This window comes from Zootoca vivipara, chromosome W (assembly GCF_963506605.1).
Source record: "Zootoca vivipara chromosome W, rZooViv1.1, whole genome shotgun sequence".
NCBI classification, from domain to species: domain Eukaryota; kingdom Metazoa; phylum Chordata; class Lepidosauria; order Squamata; family Lacertidae; genus Zootoca; species Zootoca vivipara.
This window is the reverse complement of record NC_083293.1, coordinates 2283397-2302737: the sequence shown is the minus strand read 5'-3', so window position 1 is coordinate 2302737 and position 19341 is coordinate 2283397. Positions and strand designations below refer to the sequence as shown.

Genomic DNA, 19341 nt, shown 5'->3' with positions numbered 1-19341 from the left:
AACTTTCTGCTCTCATGCTCCGACTCAAACTTCACACAGACAGAGAGAGAGAGCATTCTCTTCAGAGCATGATTTATGACTACACGGCAATTAGCAATCAGCGCACAGCTGTGGGCTAGCACCCAGAGAAATAAGAACGCCTGAGAGGGTTTTTTAACTCCTTGCTGTCCAGAATCCCAACATCCAACACCTCCCCCCCCCCAGTCTTCTCCCTGCGGCCACTCATTGTCACCCCACCACCACTCCCCGGGTCCTGAGCCTTCTTTCCTTGGGGGTTCACCAGCTGCTGACTCCCACTACTTCTCTGCATCCAGCCAGTCCATGGCAAGTGATCAGCAAGAATCTGGGTTTAGGGTTGTGCTGAAGAATCCCCCCCTCCCCCGGTGTATTCTCCCCCAGAGAGAAGAAAATGATCAGAGGGGAGGAAATTGTGGTGCATTGAACAATAAGAACACAAGAAGAGCCCTGGTGGATCAGGCCCCAACAGTCCATCTGGTCCAGTATTCTGCAGTCATAGTGGCCTTTGGGAAACCTTCAAGAAAGACCCGAGCACCTCTGCCCTCCCAGGGTTTCCAGCAACTCTTATTCAGAAGTATTTCTGCCTCCAGCTGTGGAGGCAGAGCATCGCCATCCTGGTTAGTAGCCACCAATAGTCCCCCCCTCCTCCAAGAATTTGCCCAGTCCTCTTTTAAAGCCATCCAAGTGGGTGTCCATCACTGGCTCCTGGTGGAGGGAGTTCCATAGCTTAACTCTGCATTTCATGAAGGGCTTTCTTTTAGACTGGGTGACCTCCAAGTTCCCTTGCATATCTGAAGTTCTGTAACGGTTTGCTTTTTCCACCATCTTCCCAGTTTGGGCAGTCTCCCTCTTTCCTTTCCAATCAGGCATGTGTGTGTCCTATTGTTGCATCACTCCTGGATGATATTGGGTGCTGCAGAAATGCAATGGTAATAACTTGCAGGAGAGCATAAATCTTCTCAGAGTGGAAGGCAGCTTCTGCCTCCCCACCATGAGGGTCTGGTATTTCGTTTTTCAGAAACTTTGCTCTGTCCCACCTTTTGATTTCAGGGCTGAGGGAAGGCCACATTTGGTAGAGAACACCCATCACCTTGCTGTATCTCTGGGAGTTTGCAATACCTGAAATTGATTGGAGGGAGGATGATCAAATCCAACTCCCAGAAACATCACATGTGTACCTTTTTGCACTATTGGAGGAAGGGTATGATATGCATGCTGGCTCTGGGCAGATAGAATTCTTAACCACATTTAATGCAAACTGTGGTTTGCAAATTGTGGATGAATCATAACCTTGCTTTCAGTCAGTCTTTAACTCTAGCTGAAGTATTCAGATGTCAGATGTTCTCTTTCACATTCAGATGTGGAGGAGAAACGATGACTAAGGATGACATCTTCAGTACAGTAGCCTGTTTTGCACAGGAAGGGCCAACTTTAATTCAGAGGAGAGATGCAAAGAGCTTCTCTGTGAATAAAGCATATTAGTGGCTGATGAAGGTACCTCCCTCCACTATTGGTGGGGAATGGGAGATGGTGGGGGCATGCTTGCACCATTTTGTGGTTGTGTCTCTTTATCCGCTCTTTTTGATGCGGCAGTCATTTTGTGTCCTGAGGCCTCCACTGCAAAAGAGGCCCAAAAGAGGCTTCTGACCCTTGTCCTAAACAATCCCCCCCCTCTGCCCAGACCCTTCAAAATAAAAACGTGTGGCCCTAATTTGCAGTCCCTCCTAGATTAAAATTGAGCTTTGTTTATTACACCCAAATCTTTGGAGACACATTGGAAGCTTGTCCCCTTGTGTATAGTCAACTGGGGTTCTTTGGCTACAATTCCATGATTCTATGAACCGATTCTCTCCTTCCCTGCAGAATTCTTCAGAGAGCTTCTCGAGAATGCCGAGAAATCCTTGAACGACATGTTTGTAAGGACTTATGGCCTCCTGTACATGCAGAATTCAGAAATGTTTAAGGACCTTTTTGTGGAGCTGAAGCGCTACTACACGGGCAGCAGCGTAAACCTGGAGGAGATGCTCAATGACTTCTGGGCCCGGCTGCTGGAGCGCATGTTCCGCCTGGTCAACCCGCAGTACCACTTCTCTGACGAGTACCTGGAGTGTGTCAGCAAGTACACTGAGCAGCTCAAGCCCTTCGGGGACGTGCCCCGCAAGCTGAAGCTCCAGGTGACGCGGGCGTTCGTGGCGGCACGCACCTTTGCACAAGGCCTGGCTGTGGCGAGGGACGTGGTCGGCAAGGTGTCTGTGGTGAGTTGTTGTTGTTGTTGTTGTTAGAATTTATATACCGCCCTATATCCAAAAGTCTCAGGGTGGTTCACATTAAAAGATTACAATACGGAAAATAAAAGGAGGGTGGATACAAATCAATTGGATTTTTTAAAATTTAAATCAGATTTTTTAAATTTAAACTTGATTTTTAAAATGAAATGCTTTTGGAGGAAAAAATCTTTCTAAAGATAGTTTTCTAATTAAGTTACATTATACTCCAAAGGCTATTCATCAGGGAATAAGGATTTGTTTAAGTTTTTCATTTGTGCTAAAACTCAGTCTAAGGTGTTTTTTTATTGATTTAAATCAAATCAACCCTAAATAAAAGTTAAAAACAATAATCCAGTAATACACACACACCAAAAAAGACCCACATTTTAAAAGGGTATGGGATGTTGATCAGGTCAGCCAAAGGCCTAGTTAAAAAGGAATGTTTTATTTACTACTTGCTTTCATCCAAGGCTCTCCAAGCAACTTGCGTTAAAGAAAATATGTGTGCATGCATAATAACATTTGTCAAGGTAGATGGGCGGGGTGGAAAAAATCATATAATACATAAGCATTTCATCTAATATACAACTTATGGAAAAGCAAAAACGATACACCAGCCCTGTAAACAGTAACAAGCAACGTTAGCAACAGTCAAACAGTAAGCAAAGCAATACTCTCATCCACTGATTAGCAGATAAACGAAACCTCGGTTCCCACCCCTCCCCCAGAACAAAAACCATTCACAGCAACCAACAATTCCCCCTCCTTAACCTGCCCACCCCAAAGTCTGGCATTAGCCCAGCTGCTGCAAATCAGTGGTAAGTGAATCCAGGGTCCTCCTCCAGGGGGCGTCCAGCACCTCTCCTCTCCCTTCGGTGGGAAGCAGTAGCAAAGCAGAGCAAGGTGGCAAACGTTTTACCTGCTTTGCAGCTACCTGGCTACTGCTCCTCTCTTGCTGCTGCTGGTGGGGATGCAGGAGATAGGAATGCTTGCTGTTATTTCAGCCACCACTTTCCTAGCGTTCGTTGGTGGTGGTGGGCTCATTGTCCACAACAGAAAGTGCTCTATGGTGCATCCGGGGGGAAAGGGCTGTGGCTCAGAGGCAGAAGGAATAGCTTTGCACACTATGCACACTAAAATAAGATCTCCCTGGTTCAACCCCTAAGAGCACCTCCAGTTAAAAGGATAAGGAAGAACAGAATAAGAGACTGCTGGATCAGTCCAGTTGTCCATCTCCTCCATCATCCTGTTTTCAGTGGCTAACCGGTCCACAAGCAGGACCCAAGAGCAACACCACCCCTCTCTTTGCCTGATGCTCCCAGGAACTGCCTCTGACCATGGAAGCAGAGTAGAGCCGTTGTGGTAGTCGCTTATCTACCATGAGCTTGTCCAATCTATCCTCTTCTGAAACCATCCTAGGTGGTGGCCATTGCTGCCTCCAGTGGTAGCAGGTTCCATAAACATCTACCAACTCTGAGAAAGGGAGCAGATCATGGGAAGCACCTTTTATGCCTGAAGAAGCTCTGGAGAGGCCCTGCTAGTCAGTGCATAGAATATTGGTCCAAGAGTCCTCAACATGGTGCCTGTGTTTTGTGGCCCTGTCTGAGTCCCGTTGCTGAGCAAGCAGGGAACAGGAGTCTCTGAGGAACACTTCCTTGAGAGCAGAATCCAAATATCAAGTCAGACAGTTCAGAGGTCAGGGAATCCAGATGTACACAGAGCAAAGGGTCCAGATGGAGAGCAGAAAGCAGCAAAATAGGGCTGAGAACCACAGACATTGTTTCCAGCATCTGACTGCTGCTCAGAGCTCTGTTTAAGAAGACCAGAGCCAGCTGCTTCTTACCAGTGCCTTCTCCTCTCCGTCACTGAAGGCTGATCAGCTGCAGGTAAAGTCACTCTGCCGTCTTGCCCTTCAAGTTGCTGTTCAGCAGGTGAAGCTGACTCCTGGCCCATGACACTATGGGCATCACAGCTCCTGCTGATACCCTCCTTAGTTCTCTGACAAGGCCTCCTGCTCATCCCAGTTTTTAGTTTTACAGTGGTACCTCGGGTTACAGGCGCTTCAGGTTACAGACTCCATTAACCCAGAAATAGTACCTCGGGTTAAGAACTTGACCTCAGAATGAGAACAGAAATCGTGTGGCGGCGGCAGTGGGAGGCCCCATTAGCTAAAGTGGTACCCCAGGTTAAGAACAGTTTCAGGTTAAGAACAGACCTCCGGAACGAATTAAGTTCGTAACCAGAGGTACCACTGTATTTAAAACTGAGTTGTTTTGCTTTAGTTAAGGGGGTTGCCTTTGGAGTAGGAGAAGTGTTTGGTCAAGGTTTATTTTGGGGGGGGGGGGGTTAGGGTGTAGTGTATAGTTATAGTTAGAGTGTAGTGTATAGTTGTAGACCTGCCCAAGGCTGGACGGGGCTACAAGACTATTGCCATATTGCCAAGCAGCTTGGTGAGAAGGTGACAACTGTTGGTGCAATCATTCGCAAATGGAAGAAACACAAAATAACTGCCAACCTCCCTTGATCTGGGGCTCCATGCAAGATCTCATCTTGTGGAGTAGCAATGATCAGGAGAACGGTGATGAAGCAGCCCAGAACTACACGGGGGGAACTTGTCAATGATCTCAGGGAAGCTGGGACCATAGTCACCATGAAAACAGTTGGTAACACACCACGCCGTGAAGGACTAAGATCCTGTAGAGACCGCAAGGTCCCCTTGTTCAAGACAATGCACATCTGAATGACCCAGAGGAGAACTGGGTGAAAGTTTTGTGGTCAGATGAGACCAAAATCAAGCTCTTTGGCATCAACTCAACTCGCCATGTTTGGAGGAGGAGGAATGCTGCCTATGACCCCAAGAACACCATCCCCACCATCAAACATGGAGGGGGACATATTATGCTTTGGGGGTGTTTTTCTGCTAAGGGGACAGGACACCTTCACCGCATTGAAGGTGGACAGAACCATGTATCGTCAAATCTTGGGTGAGCACCTCCTTCGCTCAACCAGGGCATTGAAAATGGGTCGAGGATGGGTATTCCAGCATGACAATGACCCAAAACACACGGCCAAGGAAACAAAGGAGTGGCTCAAGAAATAGCACATTAAGGTCCTGGAGTGGCCTAGCCAGTCTCCAGACCTTAATCCCATCGAAAATCTGTGGAGGGAGCTGAAGGTTCGAGTAGCTACACATCAGCCTCAAAATCTTACTGACTTTGAGAGGATCTGCAAAGAGGAGTGGGACAAAATACCTCCTGAGATGTGTGCAAACCTGGTGGCCACCTACAAGAAACGTCTGACCTCTGTAATTGCCACCAAGGGATTTGCTACCAAGTACTACTGTGTTTCTCCGAAAATAAGACACCATCTTATATTTATTTTTCCTCAAAAAAACACACTATGGCTTATTTTCAGGGGATGTCTTATTTTTTTCCTCCTCCTCCTGCCGCAACCAGCATTGCTGCTGCACCTATCACTATGTCTTATTTTTGGGGTATGGCTTATATTCCTTGATTGCTTAAAAATCCTGCTACGGCTTATTTTATGGCTATGTCTTATTTTCGGAGAAACAGGGTAAGTCATCTTTTGCAAAGGAATCAAATACTTATTTCACTCATTATAATGCACATCAATCTCTGACTTTTGTCTTCTGGGTTTCTAGGTTTTTTCCTGTTGTTATTCTGTCTCTCACAGGTACAATAAACCTACCATTAAAATTATGGACTGGTCATTTCTTCATCAGAGGGCAAACAGGCAAATTTAGCAGGGGAATCAAATACGTTCCCCCCTCACTGTACACCCCTTGTATATCACGATTGTATGATATCACGTTTTTTGTGATATCCATGATACGATATCATGAAATCATATCACACAATTGTGATATCATACAGTTTTGAAATCATGATACCATGATTTCACGCTATGATACCACGGAATCATGGTTTTGTGAAACATGATATCACACAATCTTGAAATCATGGTATCTTTTCATGATGTGATTTCATGCAATCATGATATCGTGATTGTGTGATATAATATCATGAAATCATAGAATCATAGAGTTGGAAGAGACCACAAGGGCCACCCCCCTGCCAAGCAGGAAACACCATCAAAGCATTCTTGACATATGGCCGTCAAGCCTCTGCTTAAAGACCTCCAGAGAAGGAGACTCCACCACACTCCTTGGCAGCAAATTCCACTGCCGAACAGCTCTTACTGTCAGGAAGTTCTTCCTAATGTTTAGGTAGAATCGTCTTTCCTGTCATATCACACAATCATCATGATTTTATGCAATCATGATACCCAAGCAGGAGCATGACACAACCCCCACCAAAGGTACTACTCCTACTCTAACACCCTATACACCCCAGCATGCTCCATGTTATACTGGTTGCTGGCAATTGCAAGGGGCAGTGGGAGAGAGCTGCTTGCTGATTTCCCACAATGGGCTTCTGGTTGGTCACTGGGAGAACAGGATGCTGGACTGGATAGGCCATTGGCTGGCATGTCTTCTTCTGTTCTTAGGTGCTTTGCTTGTTGTTGTTTCAGGGAGGGGGAGGGGAGGGGTTTCTGAGCATTGCCAATTTTTCTTCTGTGAAGTGGGTGTTTCACAGACAACTTCTTATATTTCTGAATGTGCCCCCAGGCCCCAAAGGGTTGGGGAGCCTCTGGGCATGATGGAGAAATACTCCAAACTTTTAGTAGGCAGCTTCCAGTATAACTTTTTTTCATTAGAACATTTATTGTAATTGTGAGGGACAGAAGCTATAGACAGCCGCCTCCCATCTTAACCACAAGCTCTTCGCCAAGCGCAAGTGGGAGCGGGGAGAGGGATGTCTCTAGCCGAGCCAAGGCGCCGCTTGGGAACGGAAGGGGGAGGCAGGGAAACAGCGGGAAGAAGACCGATCCCAGCGACCCCGGAATTACGCAGGAAACGTCGTGGGCGGAGATTTAGCATCCCCAGGCTTCTTTGCTGGAGGAAAACGTGGGAATCTCCATTCGGAGGTTCTGCACCCGACTGACAACATGTACATAGCACTGTTTCAGCACTGTAAATAGACTGCACTCAATAAAAGGATAAAAATGCAGAGCTGGGAGGAGTCGTTACTCTAGAGTAGCCACCAGCGCCACTGTGACAGTAATGATACCCCTTTAGCGATGTTTGTGGTTTCTCTCTCATAATGATGCTATTGACGCCTGTGTACAAGTCAGCTTCCTACGTAAATGCAGATCAAAAGGATGCTCTTAGATTGGCTGTGGAAACTATGGATTACTATAGCAGACCATTCAGAACAAAATACAAATCTGTTGCTCTTGTGTTGCAAGAAGCACTCTTTGAAATGTTACTGTACCCATGTTTTGAGTTTTCTGTGTAGCCCTGCAATGTAAACCCTCTCAGGGCAACTTACTCAGTAGAAAACAAGCATCATAGCAAAGCAATAGCAATATAAAAGTAAAATTCAATAATTGAAAAAAGACCTGGCAGCAATAAAATCTTGAGGTTTTGTTTTTAATAATTATAATGCGGGGGGGGGGGTTAAATGTTTCCATTGACTGAACTTGAAAATATAGCAAAGGAAGAGGCAGACTAGGCTCGCTGTTGAGAGAATTCCACAAATTCCTGTAAAATGCTGAGTTTTCCCATTGTCTGATTTCCTTCCCTATCATTGTTTCCCAGCCTAAAAATCCTCTCCCTTCTGTCCCCGCACCCCCCCCCCCGAATTGCCTCAGCCCCCACGGAGATGTAACATCCAAGATGGTTAGGCAATTGGGACCCTTCCTCCTCTTCCTCCTTACGCACCAGCACCCTTTCCCTCTTATGGAGCAGCAGCCCCTTGGGATCAATCATGTTGGCAGACCCAATTCAGGTGTCATGGTGCCCACTTACCTAACTGTGTACCACGTGAATTTATTTCAGTTTTGCAGATGTACGGGAATTCTGTGTAGCCAAATTCCTTGGCCTTAATTTTCAGCCCACTCCCGAGGAACTTGAATTTCTTACCCAACACCACCTCATTTTGCATTATTATTATTATTATTATTATTATTATTATTATTATTATTATTATTATTCCAACATTCTCTGTCAAGTGTTTCTAGTGCTCATGTGCTGGTGGGTGGGTGAGTTTTAATGTTGGCCTACAGAGGAATTAAATGCAACAGCTGAACTAGTGGAAATTTGTTGTGTTGAAGACTGTGCAGCAACAAAGTCACCAGCAACCAGCTTATGCATTCTCTTGCACGGGGAAAAAACATTTTGCCAGAAGGACACATAATGCCAAGTCACTTTAGTTTAGTGCTACATTGGATACAGCTCATTATCAATCAATCAATCAATCAATCAATAACCTTTATTAGGCATGACAAATTCAGAAGCTTCAGAACAAAATTATGAGTAAAACATTCGCATTATAAACTTCATAAAATAAAATACATATTAATTGAATTAATATTTTAGAGCAATATATCAATTTTCAATTAGCATCCCCTGGTCCTCTCCACAGTGGCCCAATCTCTCTGCGTAAACCGAGCACAAAAACTCAGCCACCACTAAAGTAACTCCATCATTATTATCTGACAATAACCCCTGAATAGTTGGCATTGCTGCGATCGATGCATCCACCTGCAAAGCATCCAGCAATCGTCTTCTCGCATTAATACCGTAATTACAGGAAAAGAAAATGTGGTCCAATGTATGGTTCATTCTTCCCGCATTTACATAAACGTTCGGCTTTTGGGAGAGCTAGATATCTTCCTTCTGTTTCCATAGAGGGGAACACGTTGAATCTAGCCAACATGAAGAGCCTGCACCCTTCCTGATTCTTCAAGTTTGCCATATATCCCCCTTTAAAGTCTCTACACATGTCATTATCATTACAGTTATTTGCACTTTTTAATTTATAAAAGTATTTATATATTGCAATTCATAAAAAATATATAAAAGCGGCTCTTCTTATTTTCACAAACAGAAAGTAGTGTATCCAATAGGAACTTTCATCATGTAAAAGTGATCTGCAGCGGGGCTTCCTTTTCCTGTGCCTTTGATAATTATAACGAAATCTAATCTGAGCTTTGTTCGAGCAGAACCTACCCACTACTCCTCCAAATGTTACTTTGCCCTTTGGAGGACAGGGCTCTGGGGGTTTTCCCCCCAAGCAGAATTATTCTTGTTCCTGCCCTTCGGATGATTGGGGCTATAAATTTCACTTACCGGTAATTATAGGACATAGCCGGTGGGTGCCAAGGGGGTAAATCTGAGCAGAGCCCTTTCAAGTGCAGGTGAAATGGGACTTCCGGTCTGTCGCGGCGGAGAGAAGGACGCAGGGACTTCGCGCGCCGAAGTCCCTGGCTTCGCGGAGGGGGGGGAAGTCCGCAGAGCGAGCGGACTCCCCGTAAAAGCACCAGGTAGAGAGTCCCGGTGACTCACGCGCCCAGCGGCTGCTCCGTTTTGCGGATCCCCCGCTGCCCGAGAGCTCAGTAGAGCGATCGAGAGCCGGCGGGGAGGAACCGCGGGAGCCATTTTGGGCTTAATCTTACCTCCGAGAAGTGAAGCTCTGAGTCCTGACCCGGCAAGCGGCGGATTCTTCCGAACAAAGTTAAAGGTTTCCATAAAGTAAGTGGAATTTTGATTACGGACTCTAAATTTAACAATTGGAAAAATAGGAGAGACTTTAAAGTAACGGAAGTCGGTCTCTTCCTAATGGAAAACTGGGAGGCGCTTTAAAAAAATCTTAAGCCGAACGACGAAAAGCATTTGGAATTGTGGACCCGAAAGAAAGAAAGACTTTTTCGAACCCTCTCAACTCCCGAGTCCGGCACCCCTTGAAGTACAGCATTAAAAAGGGGGAGAGTGCTTTGACAGCTGTCAAAAGCTGTCAAACTGTCAAAAGACCGGGTGGATTTATTGCACTGTTGTGATCAGTAAAAATTGACTGAAAATGTGTTAGAACTATTTAACATTGGAATTAAGAATGGATTTGTGATTGAATCAAAAGACAAAGGAAAAGAGCAGCCAAAATGGAGTCGATCGTCTAAGGAAGGAATTTTCCAGCACCCTTTGTTCTCCACCTCCTGTTTGTCTGCGGTTAGGAAAAGTATGAAAACAAAGTACTCTCGAGCCTTCCAGGAGGCTGTGCTAAACTATCTACAAACTTGGGAGGACATTTATAAGGAACGGCAACATCCCAATTTACCAGCAGCTGAGGTTGAAGTCCAAGTCCAGGACTTAGAGGAAAATTTGAATTTGGAGACTGTGGAGATTGAGACTGGTTGCCAGGAGAAACAATTTGATGAAAATTTTAAAGAGGACTTGGACTATAAAAAATATGCTTGGGATGAAGCAAAGCATGGACTTCAAAAGGAAGAAAAACAAGCAGAGCAAGAAAATGAGAAGCAAAGGAACTTGAGGTTTAATGGACTTGAAGATCCTGGAGGGGTTGGAATGTGGGGTGATGTCAGTGAGGAATGGGAAAGACAGGGGCAGAGGGGGACAAGGGCCTGGAGACGGACATGGGAAAGAATGGGTGTGGGATGAAAATTTTAGTTAAAAGTTTTAGTTTTAGTTTTTGAAAGGCGGTTTTCGAAATTTTGGCCTGTTAACGGAAATGCTGATCCAATTGGGGGAAAAGACTTAGGGAGAGGAGATGGAGTGTAAAAATGAAAGAAAATAAGCTGGGTTTTCTGGAGGGAGACATAAGAACGGCTTAGGAAAGTATTTAAGTTAATGTAAATTTTTGTAAGTTAAGTTAGGTTTTTAGGCAGAAAGCTGCCTACTCTCCTCTCCTTACTCTGAGCTACTCAGTGGCAGGGAGTGCTCGGAGGGGTGAGGAGGGGATATAATGGAACCTTGGAAATGCTGTGCCCTACAGGTTCCTCTTGTGGCAGGAGGGGGCCTGTGGGAGGGCAGCATGGAAAAGGAGGAGGATTGAGTTAATATTATAAGAAAAGGATTTTAAACTGAAATAGAAAATCCGCCATAAGCTTTTAGATTTTGTTTAGGGAAAACCAGGAGGAAGACTATCGAGGAAGTCACAATTATAAGATTAAGATAATAAGAATTGGGGAGTTAAAATTCTCCCCTACTATTGTTATGTGTATATTTGTTTAACTATGTTTATGAAAGAGCTGGGGGAAACCAATCCTCAGAGCTCCTCCATTCCTGTCCCTTCAGTGGCAGGGGGGGGAAGAGGGGGGAGGAGGGAGGGGGGAGGTCAAACCCAGCTCACAATGGACCCCCTTTGATTCTCAAAGCGCACGGGTTTCACTGGTGGCAGAGGTGGACCAGTGGGTGGAGGGAAAACGAAGGGGCAGTGTTGTATTGTATGTTTGTGTAGTTGTGTAGTTTGTCTAGTTTTGTTTGAAAATTAATAAAAATTATTATAAAAAAAAATCAAGTGCAGGTGAAATGTATTAATTTGCAATATGATTTCTCTCTCTTCCTTCCACCCTGGGCTGCTATTTTCAACCAGTGTGAATGCCTTTGCGGAGGTTTTTTTTAAAGTATGGGAACTTTCTCTTTCAAATGTTCTCTCCCTCACCCTCCCTCATTCCCCCCCCCCACCGGAAACTGTGACAGAGAGGGCAGGGGAATTGGGCTATTATTGAACCCTTGACAGACATTAAAATCAACAGGTTTAAATTGCTGCCAAGCATGGACATTTCCTGCCTAAGCCTCAAGGGCACTTAAAAAAAAAGTACGGTATGTTTGGTGGGGGCAGGAATATGTAAGCCAGATCCCTCAGTGACTCAAGGTGGAGGGGAACTTGATATTTTGCAATTCATAGACTTCAGAAATATCCTCATAATGAACAACACATGGCTAAATTATATGTCATTTAAAATTGGGGCTAAGCTGAAAAGCGTTTAGGAAGAGGGGCAGAATGTGACATTTCTGTGAGCCGTTTCTGGCAGCATCAGATTCCCCTCTTGAGTCTTGACAGTTCATTTCTGATGCTCCAAAAGAGACCAGAATTCTTCACTTATGCAGGACTTGTTGCCTTCAGTTGACAATACAGCCATGTTGCCAAATCCAATTGGCTACCTACCAACATTGTCCTGATACATAGCTTGACACCTGTTAAAATTTCAAGCAACGCTTTTAAAAAATAGCATGTCTAACTAAAGAAAAAAGTGTGTGCGCGTGTGTGTGAAATGAATGTGCTTGAGTCTACTCAGAGCAAGACTAATACTGGATGTCACACAGTTATGTTTTAGACACAATGTTGTTGTTCAAAAAAAAGATAAGCTAATATGTGACAAATTTAAACAAATTGCTTTCTAAAGCCTGGCCAATGGTTCCAGAAGTAGCAAACCTCTACATCAGGGGTCAGCAACGTTTTTCAGCCATGGGCCGGTCCACCGTCCCTCAGACATGTGGGGGGCCGGACTTTTTTTGGGGGGATGAACGAATTCCTATGCCCCACAAATAACCCAGAGATCCAGTTTAAATAGAAGGACACATTCTACTCATGTAAAAACACGCTAATTCCCAGACCATCTGCGGGTCGGATTGAGAGGGCGATTGGGCCACATCTGGCCCAGGGGCCTTAGGTTGCCTACCCCTGCTCTACATGGAAGAGGAATATAATATAGTGGTACCTCGGTTTACAAACACTTCAGGTTACAAACGCTTCAGGTTACAAACTCCGCTAACCCAGAAATAGTACCTCAGGTTAAGAACTTTGCTTCAGGATGAGAACAAAAATTGTGCACCGACGGTGCAGCAGCAGCAGGAGGCCCCAAGCCTCAGGTTAAGAACGGTTTCAGGTTAAGAATGGACCTCCATGATGAATTAAGTTCTTAACCCGAGGTTAAGAAAAAAAGAAAACAATGCCCGACCTGAAGAACATGGAGCAGATCATTCAGCAGGGGAAACACAGCCCCAAACAAGTAAGGAGGTAGTACAAGAATACTTGGCTAGTTTAGATGTACTCAAGTCTCCAGGGCCAGATGAACTACATCCAAGAGTATTAAAAGAACTGGCAGAGGTGATTTCAGAACCACTGGCAATAATCTTTGAAAATTCCTGGCGAAGTTCCAGCAGACTGGAGGAGGGCAAATGTTGTCCCTATTTTCAAAAAGGGGAAAAGAGAGGACCCAAACAATTACTGCCCAGTCAGCCTGACATCAATACCAGGAAAGATTCTAGAGCAGATCATTAAGCAAACGGTCTGTGAGCACCTAGAAAGAAATGCTGTGATCACTAAAAGTCAGCATGGGTTTCTGAAAAATAGGTCATGTCAGACTAATCTGATCTCATTTTTTGACAGAATTACAAGCCTGGTAGATGAAGGGAACGCTGTGGATGTAGCCTATCTTGATTTCAGCAAGGCCTTTGACAAGGTGCCCCATGATATTCTTGTAAAGAAGCTGGTAAAATGTGGCCTAGACAATGCTACTACCATCCAGTATATTTGTAACTGGCTGACTGACCGAACCCAAAGGGTGCTCATCAATGGCTCCTCCTCATCCTGGAGAGTAGTGACTAGTAGGGTGCCACAGGGTTCTGTCTTGGGCCCAGGCTTATTCAACATCCTTATCAATGACTTGGATGATGGGCTTGAGGGCATCCTGATCAAGTTTGCAGATGACACCAAATTGGGAGGGGTGGCTAATACCCCACAGGACAGGATCACACTTCAAAATGACCTTAACAGATTAGACAACTGGGCCAAAGCAAACAAGATGAATTTTAACAAGGAGAAATGTAAAGTACTACACTTGGGCAAAAAAAAATTAAAGGCACAAATACAGGATGGGAGACACCTGGCTTGAGAGCAGTACATGTGAGAAGGATCTAGGAGTCTTGGTAGACCACAAACTTGACATGAGTCAACAGTGTGATGCAGCAGCTAAAAAAGCCAATGCAATTCTGGGCTGCATCAATAGGAGTATAGCATCTAGATCAAGGGAAGTAATAGTACCACTGTATTCTGCTCTGGTCAGACCTCACTTGAAGTACTGTGTCCAGTTCTGGGCACCACAGTTCAAGAAGGATACTGACAAGCTGGAACGTGTCCGGAAGAGGGCAACCAAAATGGTCAAAGGCCTGGAAACGATGCCTTATGAGGAACGGCTTAGGGAGCTGGGTATGTTTAGCCTGGAGAAGAGAAGGTTAAGGGGGGATATGATACCGTAGCCATGTTCAAATATATAAAAGGATGCCATATAGAGGAGGGAGAAAGGTTGTTTTCTGCTGCTCCAGCGAAGCGGACACAGAGCAATGGATTCAAACTACAAGAAAGAAGATTCCACCTGAACATTAGGAAGAACTTCCTGACAGTAAGAGCTGTTCAGCAGTGGAATTTGCTACCAAGGAGTGTGGTGGAGTCTCCTTTGGAGGTCTTTAAGCAGAGGCTTGACGGGGGTTGGACTGAATGGCCCTTGTGGTCTCTTCCAATTCTATGATTCTACCACTGTAGTTTCTTTTCCTTTTTTTGTATTTGTTTTTGCTTCTGTCTGCCCCACCCGCTGCCGCTGCTACTGCCGCCCAAGCCTCACTTGCTTCTTGATCCTCTTAACTGGAGATATTGGGGATTTAACTTTGGGACCCTCTGCATGTAGAACATGTGTCCTTATCGCTGACCTATGACCTCTCCTTCCCTGCTTATTGTATGGGCAAAGCTGTGTGTGCAAAGTTGTCCTCTGTTCCTTAATAACGGTGAGGGAGACCATTCCAAACAATGGGAGCAGTCACATTCTCTCCCCTCCTTGGGTTTTTACTTAAAACCAAGTTTCCAGCCACATGAGGCAAAGCCAGGCAGTGTGGACTCTTTTAAGCCAGGTGCAATAAGATTTCCAATTCCAATCCAAGGTGTCGGCCAACCAGACTTGTTTCCTAGTCACCAGACTCCTCAGTTAAGGGCTCTTAATTGTTGTGTGAGATGCAGCAGGGAGACAGAGAAGTGTCTTGTTATTGACATGAAGAAATCTCCAAGGGGTGGATTACTCTTCTGGCATGCAGAGCTACGGAAATCTGGAGACTTAGAGAACTGTTTGTTCCGACCTTAAACTTGCTAACATGCAGCTCCGACATCTAAGTCTTGAAACCCTAAACTGTAGCACAGTTTTCCTTTCCAGCTAAACACAGTCCCAAAGCCTTTCTGGAGGATAGATCACTGAAACACTTGTGTGTGTGTGTGTCTTTCTCAGGCCCTTGAAACTCTTCCCAGGCCACATCTCTCAACAACCAGGCTCCGCACACCCTCCTTCCGTGTCTTTGCCTGACTTGAATTTTTCTTGCAAAACACTTAGCGGTTCTATCACAATCAGGTGTGTCAGGAAAAAAACGTTCCTTTTCAACCAGGCCTTTGGTTGATTTGATTGACATCCTATGCCAGGCATGTCAAACCTGCGGCCCTCCATATGTTTTGGACTACAATTCCCATCTTCCCCAACCACTGGTCCCGCTAGCTAGGGATCATGGGAGCTGTAGGCCAAAACATCTGGAGGGCCGCAGGTTTGACATGCCTGTCCTATGCCCTTTTAAAATGTGTTCTTTGGGAGGGTAGGGGGTTATTGGGTTGTTACTGCTTTTATTTTGATTATGTATTTTGTGGTTTGATATTTTGATTCTATTCTGTGAACCACCCTGAGACCTCCGGGTATAGGGCAGTATATAAATTCAAATAATAATAATAATAATAATAATAATATGTACAGTTTGTTATATAAACAACAAAGTAAGGAAATCGTCTCTGATCACGCTTCTTGCTTTACCTTGGTGGAGGATAGAGAGGGGTGTGTGAGTATGTGTGGAAACCGCCCTAATGTACAAAGGCAAAAAAAATAAACTATCAGGGTGCATTCAGACAGTGTTTTATTCCATTTTCTTCTCATTTCCTCACCTGATGATTTCCATGTTTTATGAAATCTTCCACATAACGTAAAAACCTGTTCAGCAAATCTAATAGAAGTGTAGTGCTCATTTCCCGTGTTCTTTCCAGAGGAAAAAATCCACCCTTAGCCCTGTTAACTCGGAAAATTGCAGGAGCTTTGTGTTGTGATTTTGCAAGATGAAATTTGGGGGTGGTATCCCAGCATGCAGTTCTTGTTCGCCATTTAAATTTAGCATGGCCTGGTGGTATGTTGGTCAAAAAGCCCCAGCTCTGTAATGGAATTAAAGAACCTTTTAATGAGGGTGAAAGAGGAAAGCGCAAAATATGGTCTGAAGCTCAACATCAAAAAAACCAAGATCATGGCTACTGGTCCCATCACCTCCTGGCAAATAGAAGGGGAAGAAATGGAGGCAGTGAGAGATTTTACTTTCTTGGGCTCCTTGATCACTGCAGATGGTGACAGCAGTCACGAAATTAAAAGACACCTGCTTCTTGGGAGAAAAGCAATGACAAACCTAGACAGCATCTTAAAAAGCAGAGACATCACCTTGCCTACAAAGGTCCGTATAGTTAAAGCTATGGTTTTCCCAGTAGTGATGTATGGAAGTGAGAGCTGGACCATAAAGAAGGCTTTTGAATCGGATTTGATGCTTTTGAATTATGGTGCTGGAGGAGACTCTTGAGAGTCCCATGGACTGCAAGAAGATCAAACCTATCGATTCTTAAGGAAATCAGCCCTGAGTGCTCACTGGAAGGACAGATCATGAAGCTGAGGCTCCAATACTTTGGCCACCTCATGAGAAGAGAAGAATCCTTGGAAAAGACCTTGATGTTGGGAAAGATGGAGGGCACTAGGAGAAGGGGACGACAGAGGACGAGATGGTTGGACAGTGTTCTCGAAGCTACGAACATGAGTTTGACCAAACTGCGGGAGGCAGTAGAAGACAGGAGTGGCTGGCGTGCTTTGGTCCATGGGGTCACGAAGAGTCGGACACAACTAAACGACTAAACAACAACAACAAATGCCATGTAAATTGAATATTGGAAGTGGGGAAAGAAGCATTACCACCAGGAAAACTTAATGAAATAAACCCCATGTCTGAATGCAGCCTCAGATCTCCTCCCTGCAAAATTTCACAACAAAGAGGGTTCTTGGAACCTGCTGACGGCGCTCTAGTCTGTCACTCTAGGGATTATTGGCAAGCATCCAGGTCTTGTAGAGCTTCCTTGGGCTCCCTACTGCATGCACCCGGTTCTAGGCTACAGTTGGTTTGGTGAAATTCCCAGGGGGTCCCAGAGGAATTACAGTGGTACCTCTAGTTACGAACTTAATTCATTCCAGAGGTCTGTTCTTAACCTGAGGTGGGCTTTGCTAATGGGGCCTCTTGTTGCCGCTGCGCCGCCGGCACACAATTTCCGTTCTCATCCCGGGGCAAAGTTCTCCACTCGAGGTAACTCTTCCAGGCTAGCAGAGTTTGTAACCTGAAGCGTTTGTAACTTGAGGTACTACTGTACTCCTTCCTTCACAATCCTTTCTCCAGCCTCTGCACACCTTCCCTCCTCCAGCTGATTTTCTTCAAGGGGTGGGGGAGACTAGTGTGTGGCTCCATCCATGGGCTGGTAAAGGAGCAGCTGGTCCTGCTCTTGCTTTCCTTGTCCCACCCTGTCCCTTTTTCCTTTTGTGCTGTGTCTATTAGATAGTGAGCCTGCTGTATCTTTTGGTATCAGTGCTTAGAAAATAGTAGGCACTTTATAAATGTTAAAGGCAATAATAATAGTTCTGTCTGTGGTTCTCCTCCTGGCCCCTCTGCCTATGCTTTTATTTTTGTTCTCTGCAAAGGTCACCCCCTCACCTCAGGGGGTCCAAGCCTTGCTGAAGATGATGTACTGTCCGTACTGCCAAGGCCTCGTTGCTGTCAAGCCGTGTTACAACTACTGTTTTAATGTCATGAGGGGCTGCCTTGCCAACCAAGGCGAGCTGGACACGGAGTGGAATAACTTCATCGGTGAGTGGCTCTTGTTTGTTCGGTTTATTTAAACCAGGCAATGGAGAATTAGCAAAATGAAACAAACCCCCGTGTGATTTGTTCCAATTTAATTAATTATTTAGAAAAGTGTATATAGACTGCTTAATAAAAACATGGCTGGCATAAATTTGCCTAAGAATAGGGATCCCAGAGGGGACCCAGGTGGCGCTGTGGTTAAATCACTGAGCCTAGGGCTTGCTGATCAGAAGGTCGGCGGTTCGAATCCCCGTGACGGGGTGAGCTCCCGTTGCTTGGTCCCAGCTCCTGCCAACCTAGCAGTTCGAAAGCACATCAAAATGCAAGTAGATAAATAGGAACCGCTACAGCGGGAAGGTAAACGGCGTTTCCATGCGCTGCTCTGGTTTGCCAGAAGCAGCTTTGTCATGCTGGCCACATGACCTGGAAGCTATACGCCGGCTCCCTCGGCCAATAATGCGAGATGAGCGCGCAACCCCAGAGTCGGTCACGACTGGACCTAATGGTCAGGGGTCCCTTTACCTTTTTTAGGGATCCCAGAAAGGTTGTCAGCTAGGGCAGACAACAGGGGCTGCAGCGGAGGACTCCCAAGGAGATGGGAGAGGAGAGGAGGCTGAGGGAGCACTCCACAAGGGAGGGTGTTTCGAAAAGGGGTGAGGCCTCTGCAGGCAATGGGGGGACATAACTGGGCTCCTTAGGTTCAGAGCATGTTTTCTCCACTAGGTACGAAAACCTCTGTATTAGTGGATCCCCCCTTTAATTATGTTATATTATATTATTTTCTCTCGGTTTCCGCCATTCCCTTACCTTTTAAGAGCCATGTTCTAGAAAGTGCGATATAGCACCTGGCTGAATTTTCTGACAGCATTTTACTGAACAGCTCTAAGCACTGTACCCAAAACAATATAAAGTCATGATACACAATACTTATAAGGCCAATGTCCAACAAGACGAAGGTTCCTTACCCCCTCCTTAGGCCTTTTGAATATTTTCAGTTCCATTGGGATGCAACTGAAATTTTCTGCTCCAGGCATCTAAATAGCTGGCCCTATTACCAGTGGAGCAAGGAGAGGACTTCTGAGCCTTCTGGGAAAGCCACCCTAAGTAGCTCTGGGACTACAATTCCCAGGGTCCTTTGGAGAAATCCTGAGAACAGGGGTGGACAAATATGTCAATTTTGGTTTCTCCCACTTTCTCACTTTTCTAGTATTAAGT

General features: G+C 45.3%; 1 protein-coding gene across 1 annotated transcript in view; it reads left to right on the top strand.

Moving 5' to 3' along the window:
* The window catches only part of LOC132591451 (glypican-4-like), a 115279-nt gene extending 96630 nt beyond the window's left edge, over positions 1-18649 (top strand). Inside the window, exons 3-4 of the mRNA XM_060270049.1 lie at positions 1882-2273; positions 17964-18649. Of these exons, the coding sequence (XP_060126032.1) occupies positions 1882-2273; positions 17964-18161 (590 nt within the window). The 3' untranslated portion in view covers positions 18162-18649. The remainder of the gene's footprint in view (positions 1-1881; positions 2274-17963) is intronic.
* The last annotated feature ends 692 nt before the right edge of the window (positions 18650-19341 follow it).